Below are 26,672 nucleotides of genomic sequence, written 5' to 3'. Positions count from 1 at the left end.
ATGGATGTGTCTGATCAGTTATGCTATCTATAGTCGTGCAAGGCAAATAAAAATTAATCTTTTGCTACTGGCATCTTAAATCACAGCTGTGAAGTGGTGTACATGCTACTGTCTAATTGGCTTTTAACCCTTTTCTTGGAGAATAGCAATATAAAGTAACAAAGATTATGTTTGTGGAGCTCACAGTTACAGGGAATCTTAATCACCCAATTTTGATGTTTTGCTTATTTTTGATGTATGTGTGTACTAAGTACAGGAATCCCACAAACTACTTTACCAGAGCCAAAAAAACGTGGAAACTGACTGCAGCCTCCACTGTTGGAACAGCCTCAGAACAGCAGTCTCCCACTGTGTGGTGATGTTCTGCAGCTCAACAGGCACTTGAGTTGCAATTGTAGCCTTGCTACACAAGCATTTCAGTAATTTTATGTAAAGTCTCTTGGAGAGGAAGAAATGCCTGCATGGTATGCATTCAAGCCAGATGGTGACAGTCATCACACAAAATGGATAAAAGCAATGTTTGGCTTGATCGTGCCACATTATTTCTTGCCTGTATCATTGCAATATATCCATTACTGTGCTTGTGAATCTAGACTAATGGAACAGTGAATCAGGATTGCTCATCATAAAGAAGGTGAAAAAGAAACACATCTAATAGCAATGATATTGCATTTTTGGACGTGTAAAAAAACATTTAGTGGCTAATTTAGAAGGTACACTTTTCCTTCTTTCTAAGAAAGAAAAGAAGTGGTTCTGGTCTGTTTCAGTCTTGGGCTCTTGATTTTGTGTGAAGATGATGCCTGCAGGGTGAATAGCGAGCTAATTTATGGTGGGTTTCCTTAAGAATGTGTCTGGAAAATCAGCCTACTGATCTGTGAGCTCTTTCCTTGTGTAGGTTTCTCAGTTGCGGCATGAGCTGTCCATGAAGGATGAACTGCTCCAGTTCTATACCAGTGCTGCCGAAGAAAGCGAACCGGAGTCCGTCTGTTCCACCCCGTGAGTTAATCAATCTGCAACGTCGAACCGGCATCTGTTGGACAATTTAATAGCTTTGAAAAGTGGTAAAATTACCCTTGAATTGGCTGGAACTATAAATGGGACTCAGAACTTGGTGCAAGGCTCCAGCTGGAAGGATTTGCATTGAGCCAGCTGGCTATCCAGGTGCCAACAAGAGCCAGGAGGGGAGAGTACATAGGGAGGCTGCTGACACAATGCTGCAACTTTCAGAGGAACTGGGTCACTGTTGTGGTGGGGCAGCTGTGGGTCTCACTGACAGTAGCCCAGTACACCACATACATTTGTATGCTGTGCTAGGACATACATGAGTAACCTTTGTGCTTGAAGGACCTGAAGGCACTATGGAAAAATTCCAAGCCGAGGGAAAGAAATAGAGCATGGCTTACAGTGTGGGTTCCAGGCAGTTAGCTGGCTGAACAGCATTGCAGGCTCTGAGGGGCTGTCTGCCCTTGTACAGTTATTGCTGCATTCTGATGAAGCATGTGCAGCATTAATCAGGAGCTATTGGACTGCTCCCTGTAGTAAGGTGGTTTCTTTTCTCATAGCCTTGGCTGAATAACTTTTCCATAGGAAATGTGTGGAATAACAAAAAAAAAATTTAAATGTTCTCTTTTGAAATTCACTGCAGATTTATTGCTGCCCAAAAGTATTGTCAGGAATAAGCTGTATTTCATGTCGTTCTGTTTGCTTTTGAGGCCTGTGTTCAGTCTGTGCTTCTGTGAGATTGGCCATAATACACATAAAAATAAATTTAAACTGTTGCTTTCTCGTACAAGGCTGAAGAGGAATGAATCTTCTTCCTCCGTCCAGAACTACTTTCATTTGGACTCTCTTCAAAAGAAACTCAAGGACCTTGAAGAGGAAAATGTTGTGCTTAGATCTGAGGTGAAATTGCTCCCTTTGTTTTGCTTACTATAGTTGTTCATCTAAAAGCTAGAACACAGGTATTGAGAAGCTTGTATTAAAAGTTGAGAGTCTAACTAAGAGTGTGATTCCACATGTAACAGAGATCTCTCTATAGTTGTTTAATGACCATCCTTTATCTTTCTAAATGAAGGAAAGGCTGAAGTGTGGAAGCTACATAGAATCACAGAATTGTTTAGGTTGGAAAAGACCTCTAAGGTCATTGAGGCCAACCTTTGACCCATCAATACCTTATCAACTAAATCAGAGCCCTCAGTGCCATGTCCAGTCCTTTCTTGAACACCTCTGGGAATGGTGACTCCACCACCTCCCTGGGCAGCCCATTCCAGTGTCTAATCACCCTTTCTGTGAAGAAATTCTTCCCAGATGAAGCTGCATGCAAAGCAATTTTTGTGCAAGTAAGAATGTGCAGGAGCATGGGCAGATTTTGGAGTCCAGGATTGCACTTTGAAACAGGTTTTAAAGGGCTGGCAGATAAGTGTGACGTGAGCTGCAGATCTGAAGTTTGTAGGCTGGCATGTTCTCTCTAATACCAGTTCAATGTTTGTCAAAATAATAATTGCTAGCCTGAATTTGCATTGTATTTCTTCATTTTGAGTTTCAAGTCAGGCAATTAATATTTTAAATTGAATATATTTTTCTTCTTTTTTATTTCTGATATTATTCTGTTTGTTTCACAGATGACAGTTTTTAAAAGTTTAATAATTGAATATGAAGTAAATAATTTTATGTGTTTAATCCAAATTTTAAACCTTGGAAGCATGTCACCACTTGGCAAACATGTAACATGAGTGTAGTAGAGGAGGTACTTTTGGTCTAAGAATGAATGTGTGAAAACGGAGTGTTATGACCACTGTAAATAGGTAGTGCCACACCTTTGCACAAGACACCAGATAATGGAGACTGCTGTACTCTTAACTGAGAAGTTCACAAGGAAGACAAACAGTAGATGGTCTGAGAATAATGAACATGGGATTAGAACTGAGAGAGCCACTGCATCAGGAGCTGGTAGGAAACCCCATGCAGCACTGCCTTCCCATCCAGGGAGATTCAGTCTGTGCCAGCAAGGCACAGGATGAAGCCAAATCTGAAACCTGTGAGCTGTGCAGTTCTCTACAGATGCAGTCTGTGGGTGTCTGTGCATGCCCCCAGCATCGGGAATAGATTACCACCTCAGACCCACTGAGGTGGTGCCAGACAGAACCAGCTGGCTGCAGCCATGCTGCTCTTGGCACTCCCAGAGTCAGAGTGGAAAAGACATAGCAGGGAAGGAGGTAGCACTAAGGTTTTTTGTGGGATGTATGGTTACAGTGCCAGAACTTTTCAAATAGTATCGAATAGCATGTTTTTTAAATACTTAAATGTTTAATTCAGTTATTTAAACCAAGCATTTATTTAGTTTTTGATGATACCTAGCTTTGTTCAGGTGACAGATCAGGCTTTGCATGCTAACCTTTTGTATGTCCAAGCCTTTTTACTTTTAGTGGAAAATACACAAGTGACATCTAGTGGGGGTATGGTGATAATGATGCAAGTTTCTCCATACAGTAATGTCTCTGCTGAATGTTCACCTGGCCTCTTTTTCCAGAACATGTGGGAGGGCAGGCAAAAACTAGTTTCTCACTGTCTTCCTGAAGCAGTGATTAGAATAGCTTGTCTTTCTGAAGCAGATGGAAGTGCAGCAACAGACTGGCAAAGAACAAATGTGCTAATGTAGCATATTTGATGTGGATTTCTTGAACAGGCCTGTCAGCTGAAGACTGAAACAATTACTTATGAAGAGAAAGAACAACAACTTGTCAATGACTGTGTAAAAGAGCTAAGTATGTCCCTACTTCTTTACATTTATTTGAGATAGTTCAGTAAAAAAAAACCAGAACAGATCAGTCAGTCATTTTTTTCTCTGGTACTTATTTTCCTTTTATAAATCGTTATGAGAAGAAAATTCCTGGCTGAAATTTCACTGCAGAAAATGCTGGCTGAAAGCTAAATCTTTCTCATTTAAAAATAGTTCTGCTTTGAAAATGTTCAATCTCCTTTGCAGCATGAGCACTTGGTGCCTTTCTGGTTTTGTGTCCTACTGTGTTTTTCAAAAATACCTTACTGTGTATTATTGGGGTAAGATTCTGCTGAAGCAAGTGATGTTCCAAGAGAACATATTTATGCTTACTTTTCTGATTTTGGGTTTGTGATGTTAATTGTAATCACTTATCTTAAAGGGGATGCAAACATCCAGATTGCCAATATCTCCGAAGAGTTAGCAAAGAAAACTGAGGATGCTGCCCGGCAGCAAGAAGAAATCACTCATCTTCTCTCTCAGATAGTCGATCTGCAGAAAAAGGCAAAAGCTGTAAGCAATCCTGTTGAGAGACTACTGTTGTTAGTTGCTACTATTGTAACTGAAGGACAAGTTAAAATCCTCTCTGTACTAGAGCCTAAAGGAAATATTCCGTTCTCCTTATGTGGATGACCTTGTTTGGTGTTTAATATCTAGCATACTTGACTAGAAAGCATCAATTTATTAAAAGATGCACATGTGGTTTATCAAATGCAATAGTTAAAATTATTTTAAATATTAGATTTAAAATTCTGCTCTGAGTGATATCAATGAGACAAGAATGTCAGTGCAAGTATATCAGTGGGCACATACTTGTTTGGAGGTTCATTTGGCAAGGTGCATTCTGATGCTGTGTGTTTTTGTGTAAGCATTTTAGATGTTTTTAAAGTAATGTGTAGATTAACATTACTGCAGAGGAGAGGTGAGAAAAGTTGGAATGTTCCTACTTACCTGTAGTATAGGATACAAATATCACAGGACAAAACACTGCAGTATTTCTAACATTTTTTGGCATATTTTAGTGTGCAGTTGAAAATGAGGAACTTGTCCAGCATCTGGGAGCAGCTAAAGATGCCCAGAGACAGCTCACAGCAGAGGTGAGTACATTACTTAGTAATACAGTAACTCAGTAGCAAGTCAATGACTGTTCACTTTGCCTTTCTGATCTGAGCTGGATCAGAAGTCTTAAATAGTTTTGCCTATTTATATGGAATGAAGGAACATTTGTGTTCCTAGTAGAGTTCAAAACCTTTTCTATTCTCTGCTCCTTCAAATGACACACATTTTGAAACACAGAGGGTTATTGGCTGTATAGGAACCCCTTTAGAGGTTGACTTCCCTAGGCTGGTAATTTCAGCCTATTTTGACTAGTGAGATAACATGGAAGAGCTCATTTGTGCTGTATTTGTTCAGTGAATAAACATAAGGCAGTCCAGTATTTCTGGTTGTCTTATAGGTGCTACATTCACATGAAAAAAATGGACAAGATAGAATGAATAGAGCTTGATCCCTTTAGGATTTGTCTTATACTTGCACTACTTGATGATGAAAATGAGAATGGCCAGAGAAGCTTTTCCTTTGGGTGGACCTTTTGTATCTGTGGTGCTCAGCAAAGATTGGGCTCATGATTCTCTAGTACTTTCTTATGAAAGAAAATGAACAGGATCTTTTTTTCTGAACCAAATAGCTGATTTTTATGAAACTTGCAGGAATGTGGTGTTTCAGGCTTCTGCCCCTTTGCCAAACTGAGTTGAAGTGGCTGATGAACCCAAAAGCTGTGAGGGTACACAGACATCTGTAGACAGAGTGATTACATAAGATGTGTTTCCTGGGAAAACTAAAAATAAGTCATGGTCTTGGACTGTTGAAAGCTATGTGTGTATATGTATGTATACATGAAAGTCCTGGCTTTAAAATTCCTAAGTCCTTCGGACCATAGTGGAATGGCTTGTCCTCAGCCCATGGTGTTTGCCCCTGTGGTCATCATGGAAGTGATTAGGCACTAAACCTGATCAGACTAATGATGCTTTTTTAGCTCTGTATCTTCTGCTTGACGGTGGCTTCATGTAGATATGTAGGGAAGGAAATGGAGCAAACACTTCCTTCTGCGTTTTGTGTCTTACCCTGTCTGCCTTCCCATTACTAATCCATGTTATTAATGATTCTCCAGTGATACTCAGTTGTTGGAGATCTGTTCCTTTAAAGTGGGATATTCTTCCCTACACCATTATTGCTTACCAGTATTAAAAGAATTAGCAGGATTTTTATGGTAATAGTGCAGCCATAAGGTCTTGGACTGTTTTCTCTATGTTACAGTTGCGAGAGCTGGAAGACAAGTATGCAGAGTGCATGGAAATGCTTCATGAGGCTCAAGAAGAGCTGAAAAACCTTAGGAACAAGACAATGCCAAATGCTATATCACGTCGGTACCACTCCCTTGGTCTCTTCCCTATGGTAAGCAGATTTAAGGGAAAAACCTGCATAAACCAAGCAAAGGAAGTGTGTTTGCATCTGACTTACAGCTTCAGGGATAGGATACCAGGTCTGGCATAAGCACGGGTGAAATGTGTATTTTGTACAGTGTTACAGGACACCTGAGTGTTCAGTTTTGCACACCTGGTTCTGCAACAGTGGTGTTGTTCAGCTCTGCTGCAGCATTATGTCCAACCTGCAGCTGGCTGTGCTTATGCTGTGAATCCTGGGTAGTATTAACAGGTTGTTACACAGTTCTATACATCTTGGTTAAGCATCTCCTGTACTGCAGTGGCTGATCTTCATTAGGAGCTTCCTGTTTTTCTTCAATATCCTTGGAGATATAACTTCCTAATAACATAACGATGTTTTCCAGACATGGCATCATTCTAGTCACTTAGGTACATTCTAGTTCTTGAGTACTTGAACAGGGTTAAACAGACCTTCTTGTTCTATGGTGACTGAAAATTCAGTGGTTCATTAAAAGAATGTTAGTTGCTAATCTGTATTATGGCAACAAATTACAGTGGTTTCACTGGTGTTACCAACTTTGTTTACCTGATTTCATGTGATTATGACATTTAAAGCCCAGGGAATATGCAGTACCCTCAATGAAATGAGAAAAGGATAAGAATGTGTCCAGTGACTTGCTCTGCTTGAATGTGTATCTCTAGAGTAGTTAGATTACTCCTGAAGGCAGTGGTATCAGTGGTTTCTTTTGCAATACATCAATGTAATCAAGCAGCAAAATCTGGCCTGCCTTGTCTTGTCTCACTGCTGGGGAAGGACGCATTTTATTTGTGCTCACAAGAAGTAAATTGCCAGCAAAAGCTTAGCTTGCCTTTTTGTGTTCCCTTCTGAGACTGAACACAGGCCAATTTAAAGTGCAGATATTTAATAATACAAGTTGTGCTTGCACAAATACAGTTGAAAGCTGTGAAAAGTATGCTTGTGCTGAGATAGGTTTATGTGTTTTGTGTGAAAATTTTCAAATGTTGAATCATGGGACAAAAGATCATTTAGGTTTGTTAATGTTTGATACCCTGCACCCAGCAGTAAAACTTAGTGACCAGCCACGGAAAATTGATGGCCTGTTACCTCTAAACTTATGGGGGAAGTATATAGTGCTTTATGCCAAGAATCATGTCATTTTTGTGGATGGGTGGATAATGCTGTGAGTTTTATGTTTATTTTAAATGAAAACATAGAGAGCAGATCTTCATATATGAAAGGCGAGTGTTACTGAGTGTAGAATTCAGTCTGGGAAGGTGGATCATGTTGTTGCCTACAATATTTTCTTAAGGTTCTTTGGCAGATATTATGAAACATCAGATGGTACCTACTATAGGAAAGTGAAACTAAGCCATATTTTGTCAGTGCTTTAAATTCTACATTAGTTTTCCACTCGTTTTTCATTTTTAAACCTTCCTTTTTCTTCTAGGTGTACTCTTTATTACTTATTATTTTGTATAAGTAATTTACTATTTTCTGTCATGCCAACCTGTTAATACTATGATATTTGTTTCTCTTTTTTGCTTATTTTTAACAGGATTCTTTGGCAGCAGAGATAGAAGGGTCAATGAGGAAAGAGCTGCATTTAGATGAACCTGACTCTCCTGACTTGGCGTATGACTGAAAAGAATTGGTTCCTAATTGATTGGTTATATCTGAAGTTAATTATTTGATGAGAAAAGAAAAAATAGGAAATAGCTGAGCTAGAGATTTTAAAAGGAATATTTCTTTCAGAGTGTGAATGATAGAGAGAAAGGAAGATAAACTGTCTAGTTATTGGGGTGTTTCTATTTTCTGCTAAAACTGCCAAAAGAAAACACCTATACATAGACTTTGCCTTGTCTTAAAAACTTTTTTCCTGGGTGCTGAGAACAAGAAAAGGTTTGGGTTTTTGTGTCTTACCATGCTAAGTTTCTTGAGTTACCAGTTAGGGGAGGAGTTCAAGTTAGTGGGTTTTCTCTTGGTGAGTTTTATAACATAAGTTACCAGGTAACTGTTGATCTAATCCAGTTTTTACAGGAAGAACATCAGGGCAGAAAGGGATTTGGAATGGTTGGGTACTTAGTGTGATGCCCATTATGCCTGAGCTAAAGTTCTGTTGAATTAAACAAGAGGGTAGTTTGAAACAAGTGCTTGCGACAGCCCCAAAGCTATAGATAGATACAGCTTGGCAGAAATGGCCTCGCTGATGCCAGTTCCACGTGTACTCCAATAGGTTTATCTCACAGATTTGTACAAAGCATGGATTGTTTAATTTGAAATAAGTTAATCCAGTTTACAGGGTCTGTTACAGAAGCAGAGTTTACAAAACAGGACAGTCAGGAAAGGTACAGTAGGCACTTCCCAGAAACCTTCTAATTGCTTTTACAAAATGCCTGACGCATACACTGACCTTTTCTGTGCCTGAGCCAAGAACTGTAAATGAGGCTTTGACAGAGTGAAATGTTGATTAGAAAAACGTAAGGTCAGAAAGTTGTGAGCATGCTTAAACCCCATAGGATCCTTTCATCCTTCCAGTGTAGTCTAACTTAAAGCTAGTTTAATTTCTTTAGAATATCTTATTTACTGTGTCTGTACCAGCAGTGGATAATTTTTTTTCAGTTCCATGACCTTTTTTGGTTTTTTATTTATTTGTGCAGTGGTAACTGCAAGCTCCATGGGACTGTTTATTGAAAATTCCCTTAGATTCAGCCTCTTAAAGACATACATGTATAGACTTGGAACCTACAAACAAAGGGTGCAACTGTTGATCACCCATGACAGAAGGAAAGAAATTTGAATTACATTAAATAGCCTAAGTCATGCTGTCACTGTTACAGCTTGGCAGTGTTACCTTTCAGATAGAAGGAATGTGCTGTTCTTGTGTTCAGCCCTTGTTGAACTGTAAAACAAAGCAGCGGTGGCACTTTTGTAGCATGATGTAGGGTAATTTCATTTTGTCTGGAAATTTCTGCTGAAGTGTCATCTGATGTCAATCTTGAAGCAGGTGGACAGTATTTGTTATGGTATAACGTCAATGGTGATAAAGAATGAACTGGAGAAGTAGGTCAAAAATTAGGTTTCCAGCCTTGACATTCTCTCTCTCAAGTCTTGGTCCATTATATTTCTGGGATGTTTTTCCTTTTTTTTTTTTTTTTTAAGTACTATTTAAGGGAGTTGGAAATTGGTTTCAAAGATAAAAGACACAAGACTTGCTTGCATGGAGATACTCAGGAGAGTAAATTCAAACTCTCTTTTAAAATGGATTAGCCAGTTTATAGTTAAGAGTTGAAGGGAGCTCAATTCTGTTTTTTAACAACTCATTTTTACATAATGGCTTTATGGCACTTTTAACTGATGCACTGAAATGCTCTTTAACTTATTTTTTTTTTAATATTTGAAAGGGTCCTTGCACATAATTGTCAAATGTTGTGCCAAAATTATTCTAGGGTGGTGGAAGAATTATGGTGATGGATTGAATGTAATATCCAGACTGTAACTAGTATGGGACCCTATGCATACTGCTTTACAGAACTATACATAAAACCAAAGTGTTTGGTAGAGCTGTGAATAGGAAGAGCTGTTACTAAGCTGTTACCTGTTTCTCTGTTCTTTCACAGGGTAAGAAGTTATTGTGTGATTATTAACTGCATATGTGTTTTACAGTCATCAGAAGCGAGTCTTTGAGACGGTGAGAAACGTCAATCAAGTTGTCAAGCAGAGATCCATGACTCCATCACCAATGAATATCCCAGGCTCCAACCAGTCCTCTGCTATGAACTCAGTCATTTCTAGCTGTGTCAGCACTCCACGTTCCAGTTTCTATGGGGGAGACATCTCTAACATTGTGATAGACAACAAGACCAATAGCATCATCTTAGAGACAGAGTCCTCGGACAATGGGTCAGTATCATAGCACTGGAATTTGCGTTTGCTTTGTTTCTGACATAAAGGCAAAGTGTTTCTATTTTCCTCCTCTTGGCTTATGTAGTGCAGTTACCACAGTGGCATACACCTTGAAAATTTATTTTGTGCTTATAGTTTTTGAGCACTCAAGTTTATTTAGAAAGGAAAGCTTTTAGAAAGTTCTGTGAATCAGTGTCTGCAACTCAGACCTGTTCTAAGATGCAACATCACCAGATTATGTAAAACCACTCTTTGTTTTTGTGGGTCAGCACTTAAAAAGAATTCTATTTTCACCATTTTACATAAATTCCAGGAAATTCTGATCCCAGATGCAGCTACAGTTAACTTTTTTGATCCTAAAACTAAATAAAGTGTGCATCTGTAAGTTACCCAATATGAAAACTTGTGAATGAAAGCAATCAGAACTTTGCTTTTCTAGCTACTTGTCTCTTCCCCCAATACAGCTCCATTCTGTGCTGTATATACTTTTCAGTAAAAGCAGCTTAATACTTTAAAACAATGTATGTTTGTCATTTTTACTCTTGTGACTCACTGTGGTGTTCTTGCAGCATTGGCTCTTTAACGTGGGGCCTGCTTACTTGAGTCTGTGTAACAAATAAACATCTCCCACCTCTTTGTCAGAGGAAGCTCTTAAGTAAAGCGCAGGTTTCCAGCCTGGAGTTTTCACGCAGGAACTAGGATTCAAAACTCTTTTACTGTGAAAGAGAGACAATAGACTGGTGTTTGCCTTTGAGCTGTCCCGATGACTAGCAAGTTGTTCCCAGACATAGTAATTTAAAGGTACTTACGTCTCAAAACTGTCATGTGGAAGTTTTAAGCATTTTTAAGAATGTGTTTTTTTCCCTCCCCCCCCCTTTTTTTTTTCTTTGTCTATGTCTCCCTTTATGTTTTAGAAATGAAGACAGGATGAAGAAGCCTGGAACTCCAGGGACTCCAGGCTCCAGTGACCTAGAGACTGCCCTTCGCAGGCTCTCCCTCAGGAGGGAGAATTACCTCTCGGAGCGCAAGTTCTTTGAGGAAGAGCAGGAAAGGAAGTTGCGGGAACTGGCAGAAAAGGGAGAACTCCACAGCGGTTCTGTTACCCCCACAGAGAGCATCATGTCACTGGGAACTCACTCCAGATTTTCAGAATTCACTGGATATTCAGGAATGTCTATCAGCAGTCGCTCCTACCTGCCAGAAAAGCTTCAGATTGTGAAACCACTAGAAGGTGATAACAAAGGGCCTCGGCCTTTATCTGTTGTTATTAGTGACTCTTTGTGGTCTCTTATCCATCACCAGAAAGCAGGAAATCTTTGTAATACGTATTCTTTTTACTTTAGAGACAGTAATCCACGCTGTTGGTTTGAGATCTTCTAACTACTATATTTTTCACAAGCCTTAAAGGTGTTAGGAAACAATCCCAGCCAAGGCAGTAAAATAAATTTTACAGGCCACATGTGCACATCAGCAGTGCAGCTTTACATCTGACCTAAATGTTACCATTTCATAATTGGAAAAGGAAGGTGGATAAATCTATGAAATCTAAACAAGAGTTCTGTAAATTAGTATCTGGAAAGGCCTTTACCTGCTTTCAATTAGTCCAGTTGATGTAATAAGATTTGTTTTAGTGATTAAAAATTTTATGGACTTTACTGGGCTGTTTGAGTGGTCATACATGAGTCACTATGGCTTTGCATTTCATGTATTAAAGAGGTGGTGTTTTTTAAAGTCAAATATTCTTCATTCATTGTCTCAGGAAAAGGCAAGATAGAGATAGATGGTAGTCAGGGCTAGAGCTCTAAGTTCATTTCAATAGACTGTTTAAACAATGCCGTCAAAGCATATGTAGTATAGTCTGCCTGGCTTTCTTCAGTTCTTTCAGGTTGTGGCTGGAAGTTAGTTGAGTCAATTCCTCCAGGTTTTAAACCAAATGAAGTTTTCCTGTAGTACTTCACCGATACACTAGCTAATGTCATTTAGCCTTGGCTTCTCTCTCTCTCTTTTCCTTTAACAGAACTCTTGTATTACATTGCATTGTGTGTGTTTTAGTTGGAGAACTTCCTTTTTTTCATCTATTTAGAACATATCTACTTCATCTATAAGGAGCATATAGCATGACACATACTCAGAAGCAAAAATAAGTGTTCTTATGTCCTGAAGAAAGTGATGTACTGTATCTACCTGTTCAAATGAAACTATAGCCATAGCACACCAACTCATACTGTCAAGCAGATTTTAATTGTTTTCATGGCTGCTTTTAAAGGTCATAAAAGTTCTTGTACCACGTGAGGGAAAGGATGATCCCACTTTGTTTCAGTTTCTGTAATAGATTTCTGTCACCATCCCATTATATCTGCTTCTGTCTTCCAATAAACTCTTAAAGTCTTTATCATCTTTCTATCTGTCTGGGTTTTTTTTTTCCCCCCCCCTGGTTTTGTTCAATGTTTTCACTGGGTCATTTCTGTCTTGAAATTATTGCACCTTTTAAAGTACTTCTCATGTTTGGTTTTAGATCTTATTTGTTCAGTGTTTGTGTCTGCCTGTTTCATAAGTTTTGTGTTGGTTAACTTTTATTAACTAAATATCTTTATGATTTTATTTTTCCCTTCAGCTTAGTTTCTTTTCTGAATGTTTTTCATGAGACTTAATTTTTTTATTTTCAACTTCATGGATGCCTTCAGACTACTGGGGCAAAATAGTCTGCTGTACCTGCAGACTGTTATAAGTAGTTGTGCCTTTGGTTTTATTGCTGTGTTGGGTGCTCATGCCATAAAACAGAAGAAATAAAAATTAGTTCTGTAATAAATTTATTATAGGTTAATGACTTCTTCTCCTTTAAAGTAATCTTTTCAATCCCCCAGAAAAAAAAAGTGACAGAAGCACTAAGAAATTAATCTTCTTTTGCACCTTTAAAAAACAAAACATGCTTTCTTTTAGTCAAACAGAAGCGATCCTTGATGTGACTTGCTTTAGTTACAGTCCTGAAGGAAAACTAAAAACTTGGACTGATTATGTCTTCACCCACTTTTATTGCCATTGTGGGAGCAATACACTGTGAATTCCTAAGCTTTCTCTGATCCTCAAACCTTATGTGCAATCATGCAGAGATATCGGGAGTATAGGGAAAAAAAATTATTCCATTCATATACTTATTTTGTTCTTATATTCCTTCTTCCTTCAGTGGCAGTCCCACTGTTACACAGTAATTCCCTCATGCCAACTTTTTCTGATAAAATACTTTACAGAACCATCTGGTAGGCACCTGGGACTGAATGTAGGCCAAAAAAGTGTTGTATTTCCCTCTTCTTTTGACTTCTGCAGCTTTCTCTTTTTTCTTTTTATTGGGGATTTACAGTTGTTGGATTCCCTTATACATTTGTGTTCATTTTCTGTATGGGAAATTAAAGCTTGCTTACACACATTTTATGAGATCAAGATTAGACCCAGATATCTTCCTGTTTGTGATGGAGCTTAGGCTATTTTGATTTCTGTAGTTTTAATAGAAATGTTAAAGCTCAAAATGCAGATATTTTGGTAAATACCTTTCCTATGGGAAGATATGAGATATATATTAACAATTAAGTGCTTGTATTCTGCACAGTTTATTTTAAGTGTAAGTTTTGGTGTGCTTTAAGGTGAAAAAGATCACATCTTCAGGAGCTAGCATGTAGAAGTTAATTAAATTTTTATACTTGAAGGTAGTGCAGAAAGAAATTTTGATTTTCTTTGTTCTTTAATTCTTGGAGTAGAGTCTGACAGAAAACCTCTACCCCTATGTTAAGGTTTGACAATATCTGTCACTTCTTCACACTCTGGGGTATTTCTTTTATATAGAAGCAAAAAACTTGGCCTTTGTGACAATTCAGAAGTAAATACAAGTTCTAAGGATGTCTCTTCTCTCATTTTGGGGTTGTAATGGTTTCTACTTCTTGAGCTTTGAGGATGTGAATTTTCTTTAATCCTTTTAGACTTACTTTAAATGAAAGCAAAAAAATAGATAGTGTCATTAGCCAAAGTAATCTAGCAGATCCCTTTATTCTGAGCTAAAAAAATTCAGATCCTAAAAAGTGAGATAGGCTTAATTAAAATGCCTTCCATTGTTCCCACTCATTCTAGAAGAAGTTTTTCCCTGTTCACTTTCTATATACAGTAAGCTTCCTCAAATGCAATATGTGAAATGACAATTTTGCTTATTCTGTAGGATTTTTCTCAGATTGAAAATAATGTATATGAGGGCCGTTCCTTCTCATGTTATTACAGTTGTTTAGGCTTTAACACACACCGTGCAACGAATTGAACTCTTGGTCTTTGATTATGGGTAAGATATTTGTGTGCCAGCTTCTTGAATGAATGAGTATTCTGCTTTGCAGAGAGGCAACAGGAACAGGACTGCAAAAAGTGCTCTGATTTGAGCTGGCAGAAGTGAAAATAAAGATGTTTTGTTGTGTAATAGGATATGTGTGATTTTAAGTCACATATTTCAACACAGAAGTGATGGTGGGCACAGAGGAAAATGTAGGCCTTTGCAAGCAGTGTTTAATTGCTACTTGAGGAATCAGATAAATCCTCCCCTGATTTCACAGGGCACATCTCAGTGTATACATTAATTTTGCCTGATCCATTGCTGTTTCTGACTGTCTCCTATTAAACCTTGAATATTGAATGCTTTTCTCTGTAAAATGCACCTCCTTTTTCAAAACATTTCTCTGCCAAGGATGAAGCTACAGGTACAGTAGCATTTAGTTATGTAGTAGCTGAATTCCTGTAGCATAGGGTCCACACAGGTATTTAGACTTGACATGTAGTTCAGAGTTGTGTATCTGCTTACACATGCCTGAAGTTGGTGGGGTTTTCTAACATATGGTACAAAGCTAAAGTTGCTGTGCAATCTGTGTGACTACTCCTCCTGTTAGCCACTGGTAGTTAAATTCTGGCATGTTTTCAGCACTTGTCTTAGTGTGAGCTTAATGTGGGAATGTGTGGTATATGTTCCTCTTAGAGCTTTCTGTGATGGTGCTCAGATCAACAGTTAAAATGTAAATTCTTTTTATTCCTGCTTAATCCCATGAATTGAAGTGGATGTGAATATTTATGGAGAGGGAATGTGCATGTGCACAAGTGTGCTGCTTCTCATCACCAGGCTTTGCCTAAGTGCTGATGTGATCAGTTTATTTCACACTGGTGTGGAAATGCTGAAGCATAGATGAAGCAGTTTTGTGCTGTAGCATGTCTCCCTAGAAACATTAAACCCAGAAATATTAAAGGCTTGGAGCTCCCAAACCTTTGGTCTTCTGGATAAATGAAGTGGGACTTCATCTTTTAGGTCTTGGATTGCTTACTGATTTTTTTTGGTTGTCTTTCTGTTCACTTTCAAGGTTCTGCCACTTTGCACCACTGGCAGCAGCTGGCTCAGCCTCACTTGGGTGGGATCCTGGACCCGAGGCCTGGGGTTGTCACTAAGGGCTTCAGGACCCTAGACCTGGACCTGGATGAAGTGTACTGCCTTAATGACTATGAGGAAGATGAGACAGGTGACATTTCTTACAAGGGCCTAACTACCTCGACGCCAGTTCAGCACACAGAGACCTCAGGTGAGAGGTCACAAGCACAAGTGACTGTTTCAGAGAACAAGAATAACCCCCGCCAATCTCAGGCTTTCACAGAGGAGATGCAGGAGTCCGCGACTGACGATGATGAGGGGTCTGGTGAGGGAAACTCATTAAGTCCAGTAAAACTGACATCTTTACAGGATTTTGATTACTGGGCCATTCTCACGTCTCTTCAGAACAGCATCCATAATATTGCTTTGTGTGTAGCATCTGCACGATAGTGCGTGCAGTGGTTAGAACATAACCATTCTAACATTGGCTCAAAAATCGTTTCTTTGATAATCTTTTAATTCGTTTTTCAGTAACAGCATCTGTGATCAGTATTTTACTCTATTTTGATAAGAGAAGGCTGCTAAAAGGAAGTGGTTCATTCACAAACCTTTGTGTGGCACGTATTCAACTTGTGTGTGTATTTAGTGCACGCTGTTGTGTGTGTAATGTAGAGATTACATATATTTTGTATTACTGTAGTGCAGATTCTGAATGATCATAAGAGGTGATGTTATGTTTTAGATTTCTGTACTTTGGGAAAAAAACGAAGACTAAATGATTGGTGCACTAAAGGTGCATCTACCTTGCCTTTGCTGAAACAAATGGAGTGCCTTGAAAATCACCAAAGAAATTCTGAAAGTTTAATTCACTTACCTCAGATACACTTACCTGTTTTTAAAGTCCTTCCGAGATAACAAATTAAGGGGATGTTTTTATCCAGTGACTAATAACATTTCCCTTATTCTTTCTACGCCACACTATTAAATCCTGTCCTACTTATTTATAACATATTAAGACTTAAACATTTTTAAGTGACACAGTACTGCATGAGTTATTAGATACTCTGAACTGACGGTAGCAGTCTATTATTGCACAAGATTACAGATTCTCAAGACTATAGATGTGTTTTGAATTTGTGTGGTTTCTTTTTTGTCCTTGGGATATGGGGGGTTTTGTTTTAATAAGCTGTATAGTCTTCATTGAGATTTGCCTCTGGTAAAGAATTATATTTAGTCCAGAATCAGAAAATTGCCATAACTCTTTTTTTTTTTTTTTTTTTTTTTTGGTAACTACTTTAAATGAAGACACTTCCTTCCCTCTCCTTTTTCTGGGATAAATCATAATTTAATATTTGGCTGGTCTTCGGAAGATTAGATTGTCTCAGGGCTAAACAATAACATTTCTGTTATTATCATGACATGCAGAGCATCTTCAGCTCTTACTGCAATGGCAGTTCAGTACTTTCAGCTACTGAATATAAGCTACTTTCTACAATCAATTGTATTAAGGTTAAACTTTGAACCACAGAATCATTAAGGTTGGAAAAGAACTCTGAGGTCATTGAGTCCAGGCATTAACACAGCACTGCCAGGTCCACCACTAAACCATGACCCTAAGTGCCACATCTACAGATCTTTTAAATACCTCCAAGGGTAGTGACCCAACCACTGCCCTGGGCAGCCTGTTACAGTGCTTCAACATCCAAACCCTTCAACTTCCCTTTCCACTGGCAAAAGTTGTCCTTGTTCTATGAGATCCTAGAAATAATGTTTATATTATTTTTTGTATGTCAGTATGAAAATAATAATGTCTCTTCAGGCAGTTGTGTACTGTTTTGGATATTATCCAGGTTTTTATAATTTTGAAGAGTCTGAGTAACTACAGCAAGGAGAGCTGGAGATATGAGAATCAAGGACTGGCATTTTTAGGATCTGGAGAATAAAAGATTCAACAAAAGATACAATTAATTTTAAAATGTGTTGCTATTGAGAGGAAGAGCACAAGCAGTTCTTCATGTACTCAGGGTACAGTAAATGTGCAAAAAAACGATGCTTGGGTTACATTTTGAAGAATTTTCTAATGGGAAGAGTATTCGACACGGGAACATGTCAAAAAAATAGAAGACTCATTGTCATGTGAAAACATAGCTAAGGATATTGTTTAGTTCCTTGTTTGGGTTTTTTTTTAAAGGACAGATTAGTAAAACATTTCTGGGTAATAATTTGGAAGAGTTCTTTCTTTGGAGTAGAGCAATAAATATAGGCCTGCTCTGTAATTACAAACTGGTAAGAAAGTCTAGTACTTCCTTCCATTTTCTGTCTCCATTATGATTTGAATATAGGTCACTGTTTATTAAAAGGTTATTTACTGGTTATTGCTGGGAAAAGTCTGTCTCAGACAGGGTTTTTAAGCAAATTCCCTACCTTATAAATTGACAAAGTAGATAAATCAATGAAATTGCTGTAGCAATCTCATTTTACCTGGTATTGTTTGCTGAGTAATTTTGATACATTACAGAAATAAGTGGGTCAAAATTAATAACGTTGTATAGAATGAACAAGTGCACTGAAAACTTTAATTTCCCATTCTTTTGCCTTCTTTCAAATTGTCCTGTTGCTTAGGATTTAGGAGTATCCATGAGCTACCATATTGGTTGTGTTGCTCAAATGAAGTAAAGACACTGTGTCTGCTTTTTGTTGAAGCGCTTTGTCAGGCATTATACAAGGAGGAGATAACTGTGGATTTTGTCAGAGTAGGCACTTAATAATGGAGCAGTACTTCTTAGGATCCACAATCTGCCCACTGAAGAATACCTTTTGGGAAAAGGAGGTGCATGCTGAGCTTATGAATTTTTTTTGTATTTAAATATTGTGCAGCCATTGCTTCTCCTCCACATTTTTTTTCTAGATTTCTCTGTACGAAGTGCAAGGCAGGTACGGGTGTGTATGAACTTGTGGCGCCTCATCATGAGCCCATCATAAGTACAAGGTTACAGCATGATTGCTTGCATGATTCCAAGGGAGGTTCCAGTTGTCAACATACAGAATAAACTCTAGAGAATGTGGAAATAAAATAAAAACGGAAGGAAAGAAATATCTTGCACACAGTCTCTAGCGATAGTGCCTTTGCTTGTAATCCAGGATAGCTCCATTGTGGAAAAATCTCATTCAAGAGCTGGAAGGTATCTTCCTACAGTTCCTCTTGGCAGGCCATGAAGTGTGCCAGTTTAGAGCTACAGGTTTTCTAGCCTCAGACGAAAAGGTTTTTAGTAATACAGTGCCTACAAGGACCTTCCCAGCAGGTGTAAGTCACCTTAGTCTGTTGGGCAGGTTTCTGCTTCAGTTGATTGTATGCTCTGAGGTTTGTATCTTGCCTTTTTTGCACTGGATATGTTCTCTGTCACAGCACTTAAAAGCCCTGTTCATATTGCCATTTTGTGTGTGCAAAGTGCTTCTCAGGATGAGCGCAAGAGCTTGTTTTGACTTTCAGGCTCAGGAGAGCAAACACTGCTGGTGCCAAAAATGTCTTGTAGCTGAAACATATTGAGGACAATTGTGATAGATATTCTTGTGATAGGTAGAGTCAGAAATCATTCTGACTAAATAAGGAAAAGTTATGTTCCTTGAGTTTTCTTGTCCCTATGTTGAAACCTGTAGTACCCATTGATCTATAAAATAGCTTCCTCACCATAAATGCATATTCTATCCCAATCAGGAGAAGTTAGCACACATGTGCCTTATGGTCTGCAGTTGGTCTGTTGGAGCCACATGCTGTGTGTGGGTAGAGTTAACTTTATGGAGGATCGTAAATTCCAAAGTTGCAGTTCTAGCCTAATACCCAGGAATAGGCTGAGATTTGTGTATCACTTTTGTAGACTTTCAGCATAAGTGGAATTGTAAAGAAGTTACAGGACATACTGTTCTTAAAATCATCTGGGACAAGTAATTTTTGAAGCACAAATTTTTAGTAACTTCAATATATTTTTTTGTTCTGTGAAAGAAACTAGTGTATTATGAAACTGTACAGAATCTGTTTTGGAGGGAGGGGTTGTTGGCATTGGTTTTTTGTTTGGTTTGTTGGGGTTTTTTAATTCACTTGCTTTCATGTTTCCCTTAAAGAAACAGACAAAACACCAGCCATTCGAAGCACTTAATAATGTTATCAGTGTTTGAATTTTGAAGTTGGAAGGGCTACACTTGATGCAGTGTGTACTTAATTGCCTGCTAGTATTGGGTGCATAAACTGGTCTTTCAGTATTTGTGTTTGTTAGTTCCACTGATTGATTGCTTTGAATAGACATGTGCACAGCGTTATGGGTTCAACACTCTTGTACTACATGCTTAGACCTTAATCATGACATGGAGGACTTTCCAAATAGATGCCTAAAATCACAAAATCACATAATGAATGTCTTATGTTTGATTTGGTTTTAGCAGGATTTCTATATATGCTTCTAAAAAGTTACTGTTGTACAGAAAAGCAATAAATATTGTAACTCTTCTTAGAACTAAGGTATTGATGCATATTTAAATATATTTTATTTTCAAATGGCATGAATATTTCACAGTAATTATTTCTTTAAGAAAAGTCTGTCAGCAGTTGCTGTCTATGCTGTTAAAATGCTTGAATTTTAATTTGGGGATCGTAGCCTGCATAAACTCATGTTGAAGCCACATTAAATACTCTGAAGTCTTTTTACATCTATGCTCAGTGGTTATATACATACAAGAAAGTGACCTCAGCCAGAAGAACACCCTGTCCAAAGAATACCTGCCTTTGTTCAGTTTTTCCTCTCTTGCTGTTTCCAAAGGCAAAATAAATGAAGATTTTGGAAAATCAGGTATTCAGAAAAGAATTTTGTTGTTTAAGAAACATAACAAAAGCACTGCTCCTGGTGCAGACGTATGAATTCTTGGACGTTTTGAAAATTCACATCACATTTTACATCTCTAGGAGAGCACTGTGTTCACATTTTACAGCTGTTGTTTTTATCACCTATCTCCTTTCCATTGTAGTGGTTCACCCAGGCATCAGATCCACCCTACTCTATATTCTCCCTATTCTGTCAGCCAGGCATTTTCAGTACAGGTAGCACTGGGTGTCAGAGCTCTCACCTTTAGCCACCTGGAGGGAATGAACTGTGCTAAATCTAGAGACTACATGAAGCCCCTGTCTTGTCCTGTGGATCCTAATGGGGTTTTGTGACCTAGTTTCCAGTAATTTCACCTCACCCAAGAATGGAATTGTTGGCACATACTGGCAAAAGTGAAGTCCATAGCCTGTATTCCAGATGACCACGCTGTAGGAAAAATGCCTCCTAATGGTCCTTTGTTATCCTCTCTTAAAGCAGGCAGAACTTTTCTATTCAGCAGTAAACTTCTAATGGTTTAAAACACTGTCTGTTGGCTCTAAGAATGCCTCAATCTGCTTGTCCTTCATCCCTGTTTCCACAGCCTGTGCTAAAGAGATGCCCTAATTCCAGTGTGCTCTCTGCTCAAATAGGAGGGAACCAGGTTCCCTCCTTTTCTTGAAACATGCCAAAGAAATGATGGAGCAGAGTAGCTTGCTTCACTGTTGGACTAAAGTGTTAACTTTGTGCCAGTCTGGATCAAATCATACTCTGAAGATTTTCCAATTTTTTTAAAGTTAATTTCCTAATTAATCTGTATGTGCCAGAATAGGTGTTTGTACAAAATACAAAAAAAGATTTGCTAGTCACTGTGAGCTCTCTACCTCCTCACTGTTATTTCAGCATAACAACAAATTTGAATTTTGATCCAATGGTACAAAGGTTAATGGTGTTTTAATGTAGCTACCTCTCACAAATCTTCCTCAAACTTAATTTGTCTTGATATCTTCTTGTGGATGGGGCAGGCCACTCGTTTACCTACTGTAACTTTGTACCTTCCTCTGCACAAGATGGTTGAAAATCTGGGTTAAATGACCTTTTGAGAGTTCTCTGGGCAAAAGGTCATGTCCTAAACATATCTGTTTTGCTGTTTACACCTAGCAGAATGGCCCACAGGCTCTGAGTCTTGAAGCTGGATCTGAGACAGCTCTGAGATAAAATCAGCTTTGTGTTTTGTGTGAGGAAAGCCCTGTTTGTTTTACCAGAAGATGGAGCTCTCTGCACTCAGTTTGACTGGAACCTGTCTTTTTTCTTTTTTCCCCCCAGTATTTTAAAAGGTGTTTTTACGATAGTGTTTGTGCTTACAAGAGAGTCCCTTTCAGCTATGATGGTGTGCATTTTTCCATAATGCCTATGAATTGTTTGAGAAAACTTAATAACATGAAGAATCATTAATTCCTGAGTGCTAAAACACAATCCAGCTGAAATCTTAGGTTTAGATTTAATTTTAATTTAGGGGGAAAATGCACTAACAGTTTGCAGAGGGTTCCTGATGGATGAAGTTCCATGATGTTTCTGTAAATTTTGTTAAGCATAGAGTTATGTACAGATTTTTTTCATACAGATATGAAGCCTTGTTGTTAAACTATGACTACTTCGGAAAAGAGGGTGTAAGTAAAATATTTGGTTTCAGGCAGTTACATGGAACAGATGTTTATATTTAAGAGAATACTTTGGTATATGTAAGTGTGAAGGTAGTCTTTCTTATTATAAAAATGTATTAATTCCTCATGAATTTATACCAGCTCAGGAGATGGCCATTCATATGTAAATTTACTAAGTTAGAAATCAATCATTTTGTTTCTATTTGATAAACTTTGTTCATTTACAGCAACAGGTTCTCACTCTTTTTACTGTGTCCAAAGGATGGAAAATGCTACAGCAATATGATACACACCATTGTTGACTGATGGAGGATGAAGCTGGTACAGGACTTTCTTAGTGGTATTTGAGGGTGAAATACATCCTTGGAAATGGATAGATTATTTTCATCTTTTCAATTTGTTTCCTCTGATTAGAGTTAGTGATTTCTCTACTTTTAGCAGCCTTCTCCTATCTTTGACTCATTAGTAGCAATGAGTCTTGCTTTTGCTAATGCAGCTATGTTTCTTCAATGTGCCTGTCTCAAATCTGAGGGGATGCCCAGTGGATATTACAAATGGGGAAAATGCACTGATTGTATTACAGCTATGTGCTTTGGGTTGAGCTTGCAATCTTAAACCAGCATTGCTTTATTCTGTTCTCTATTCATCATCCAGGGATAATTGCTTTGTTTCTAATTGATTTATGTTAAAGTCCTGTGTTTCTCTAAATAACCAATTTTTTCATGTCCAGTTATTTGAGCTCTTTCTCCAGATTTTCTTGTAACTCTCTACAAAATGGAGAGAATCATGATTGCTAGGCTGTGCTCCCTTGTAATAGCTTTTGTAGTGCTCACACTAATCTCTAAAGCAACTGGATTCCTGAAGCATCCTAATTACCATCTCTGGAGGTGAAGTAGAGCTTGTTGTTATGTTATGCCGTGCTAACATTTGAGTGTGTTAACATGACACTCCAGTGGGTCCTTGGAAATATCCTTCTCTAATGTACAGCCGTACATTCCAGCGCTGACTAGAAGTTACCTCACACTGTATGCTCAGCCACTTCTGCTTCCACTGTTCACACTGCCCATGCTCTACCCTTCACACACTGCTTTTATGTGTTCTTAAAGGGCTACCTAACCACACACACTGTTTTGGAGCTGTGATACTTTATATATGAAAAAGGGAACACAGCCACAATTAAGACTTGCCTTGCTTCTGCTAAGCTGCTCTGGGAGTTCAGAGTGGTGTCTGGTCTACCTGGTCGGTCTGTCTGTCTTTTGCAGTGTGTTGAATAGTTGTGTACTGTGGTATTAAAATGTGGCTTAATCAGGGAATGGCTCAGAGGGTTGGGTAGGACTGGGGGGAGGGAGCTGCACACGGTTTTTATTGTGCATGTCTTTTGACCACTGCTAAGTTTGGTTACTAAGTAAGAGAACCTATGCAATCATGATATCTTTGATGTAATATTTAAGTCTGGGTGTTTTTCAACCAGCTTTTCTGATGCATGGCTCTTAAATTCTGTAGTTATTTTGCAGTGACCACAGCTGCATTATATAGCAGGTTAATACAGCCACAGAATCATTTCTACCAAGAAGAAAGAAGTTGTCCTAAGTCCTTCATTTTTAAAACTGAACTATATTGCTTCTTTCCCAAATCACTTATCTATCACCAGTGGCAGTTTTACAGCCATATTTGTTAGGAAATTTGCTTACTACACTGTCTACAAATATTCAAAAACTGCTATACTATGCAGCTGAGGACGTACATTCTTAAAGAACCTAATCACATGCACAAGAGAAATGTCACAGATGTAAAGTAGTGGATCCAAAAAACTACCACTTTCCATATCGTGGATGTGGAAAGTCAGAGAAACAGTAATTACTGTGTGTCCCTCCCCTTCCCACCCTAACAATCTGTACTCCTGTAGCATTAGCCTGATGGATCCATTACTGAGAAGTAATGGGGATACCTTTTTGTGGATCAAGCTAAAAGCTGAAAGGCACAAGCATTTAGAAAATCCTGGTGCTCCTGAGCTGGTACTAGAAAATGCTGCTTGTAATTTCCCACTGATGCAAGTTGCTAGTTTAGATAAGGACTAGCATTTCAAGCACTGCCTGGCCTAAATGTGGCTTGAACAAAACCTAATCTGCAGTGTTTGTGATCATGGGCAAGTTTCAGCGGACCTTTTTAGCGCTGGCCTTGGAGTCCTAGAGGTGTTTCCTTTGGAGAACAAGTGTCTCTTTAACACGGTAGTACTTGGGCATTTCACTTCTCTTGCATTGATCCCATCAAGGTGCCTCATCACTTATTGCATCTGTCTTATCAGCACACAGAAGTTTGGTTTTCCCCTTTTCTGTGTAAAATGCAAAGAATTTGCTTTTTTTTAATTTAGTACCTCATCCTGGGAAGTGCATGTCACAAACCAACTCCACCTTCACCTTCACCACCTGCCGCATTCTGCACCCCTCCGATGAACTCACACGAGTCACGCCAAGGTAAGGGATTCTCATGATGGCAAAGCATTCAGCTCTATCAGAGTTTCCCCTCTAAGCAAATGCAAAATAATAGCATAAGCATAGGCATTGGCTGCATTGGTGAATTACAACACACACACCAATTACTCCTCCAGTTTTGAGTTACCTCAGCCTGATTTTGAGAGGCATGTGTGGTGTTTTAAAAAGCCAATCAAAATTTCGTAAGTTTTGTTGTCTCTAGATGTTGCAGGATCAGACATAACTATATTGGCTTCTGATATCTAAACCTGGCTACTCTTCATCTTAGACTAGTTGTAGTCCTCATATATGAATGTGCAGAATGTGATCTCTCACAAAAAAGATGAGAGGTTTTTCCAGGGAGGAAGTCTAAGTCTTTCCTCTCAGAAGAAAAGGGATGTGCAGATAAAGAAATCCAGGAAGTACCTGAGGAATGGAGGAGGAGGTATGCCTTAACTGGAAACAGGGAGATGTCTACTTTGTTCCTTGGTGTAATTGTTGGAAATTAATTCATGGCAGCCAGACTGAAACTGATGCAATAGCAATTGGCAGTATAGACACTGCATGCCAACAGAAGGCAGTTTTTGTGGCCTTATGGAAGGTGAAGATCAGACAACTGGGGGGGGGGGGGTGTGAATTTCATGCCTAAAGAGGGAGCTTTCCTCCCTTAGCAAATCAGGATTTACAGAATGTTCTTCTCTGTGTATAAGGACAGTGCCTCATTGCTTTCTCTGCCCCTTCCAGCTCCTGTGTGGGAGTGTACCACTGTGTAGGTCCCCATGCAGAGGGGATGTGTCTACACTTGCTTAGACATGAGATAGGCACTGACTGCCTATGAAGGGCATGAAAAGTAAGGGTATTGAATATGAAAACCTGTCAAGTGGAAAGGAAATGTATGATGTTTAAATGTAACTTTTTTACTTCCCTTTCTGAACTTAGTTATTAGTGGCCTGGCTGGTTTTTCTTTACTCTTTTCTGTCTTTCCCCTCAGCACGATTACTGAAGAGATGCTCTTATATGGTTGCAGTTCTATTTTAGTTTTCTTATTATTGTTGAATTGCTGTCAGTTGTGGTCATAAGAAAGTCTTTGGGTACTAAATCAAACAAATCAGTCAGAAAAAACAGCTAAATTCAGTACATTTTCAGCTGCCTTAGTTAAAGGAAGTTCATTGTTCGTTCAGGAGAACAAAGAGCAAAATAAACAAAATATTGTTTTCAGCAGACGTGTTTACCGAGCTCCTCCTTACCAACTATAAATGATTCTTCACAGGTCATGTGAGGAGGACGAGAAACTGCATTATGTCTCGTGATGAGAGGAGGTGTAGGGCAGACACTATGACCCAGCGTGGTCGGGGGTGAGCAGCACTGCCAGCAGCATCTCTGTTGGCAGGGTCATGTAAAAGGAATGCTAGTGTGTGTGGCACCAGATAACCCCAAGAGGTTTGGCATTTACCTGCCTGGTTGCATTTTAATCTGTGCTACCCCAGGTGTTGCTCTAACCTTACTAAATTTCATCAAGCTAAATGAAATGCTCATTTATTTGTTTCTTTTCTCAATCTAACTCTGAAACCATCACTGGGCTGAGTTGCTGAGGCCACTTTGAGTCTGTTTCTGCAGTTGTGTCCAGGCTGCCTTGCGGTGTTGGTCAGTTTGATGGGAAGAATATTTCCCAGTTAAAGGCAATGCCAAAGTGATCAAGTGGACAAAAAGGCAACATCTGCAACTGCTTTATTGCAGGGATGGCTTGTTTTTTAATTGCACTGTAGTGTATAACTGTGCTGAAAAATTAGTAGAAATACTAATCTAAATGTCTGTGCAACTGAAATCTGTACCTGGAAGGAGTGAAGCTGTTGAAGTTAATAAACCGTTGGAGTGCTGTAGTTTTCATCTTGTGACTAGGATATCTTGGAAGCCTGGTTATTGGCACCATGTCTGGATTTCTGAAATGTATATGGTCATACCTTGTAGAAAGTCAGTTCATGCAGTAAACTCTCTTTCTTTTCTCTCCCTCACACTTTTAAAGACTTCTGTATTCTGTATTTGGCTCTAAGGGATATGTACCACAGTGGCTGACACTGCTCTTAGTTCCACTGGAATCAGAGCTATGAGGGTCCAGCTTTAGTCAGTGCTTAAGAGAAGAATTGTGAACTAACTTCT

The 26,672-nt window shown here is 38.7% G+C and overlaps 1 protein-coding gene across 7 annotated transcripts in view; it reads left to right on the top strand.

Annotated features, from left to right (window-relative positions):
• TRAK1 (trafficking kinesin protein 1) overlaps window positions 1–26,672 on the top strand; it is a 127,227-nt gene that overhangs the window by 95,785 nt on the left and 4,770 nt on the right. For 4 of the 7 annotated variants that reach the window (XM_069007516.1, XM_069007514.1, XM_069007513.1 and 1 more), the window contains 11 exons: window positions 896–996; window positions 1,794–1,902; window positions 3,686–3,764; window positions 4,161–4,291; window positions 4,801–4,875; window positions 6,095–6,232; window positions 7,800–7,876; window positions 9,908–10,144; window positions 11,062–11,378; window positions 15,526–15,855; window positions 24,416–24,518. In XM_069007516.1, the coding sequence (XP_068863617.1) occupies window positions 896–996; window positions 1,794–1,902; window positions 3,686–3,764; window positions 4,161–4,291; window positions 4,801–4,875; window positions 6,095–6,232; window positions 7,800–7,876; window positions 9,908–10,144; window positions 11,062–11,378; window positions 15,526–15,855; window positions 24,416–24,518 (1,697 nt within the window). Of the gene's footprint in view, window positions 1–895; window positions 997–1,793; window positions 1,903–3,685; window positions 3,765–4,160; window positions 4,292–4,800; window positions 4,876–6,094; window positions 6,233–7,799; window positions 7,877–9,907; window positions 10,145–11,061; window positions 11,379–15,525; window positions 15,856–22,271; window positions 22,366–24,415; window positions 24,519–25,785; window positions 25,871–26,672 lie in introns of those variants that run through there. The other 3 variants (XM_069007518.1, XM_069007520.1, XM_069007515.1) reach the window with 3 other exon arrangements.

The sequence above is a fragment of the Aphelocoma coerulescens genome, chromosome 2, assembly GCF_041296385.1.
Source record: "Aphelocoma coerulescens isolate FSJ_1873_10779 chromosome 2, UR_Acoe_1.0, whole genome shotgun sequence".
Classification (NCBI taxonomy): Eukaryota; Metazoa; Chordata; class Aves; order Passeriformes; family Corvidae; genus Aphelocoma; species Aphelocoma coerulescens.
Note: the sequence above shows the minus strand (reverse complement) of the source record. Positions and strands in the feature narration are given on the sequence as shown.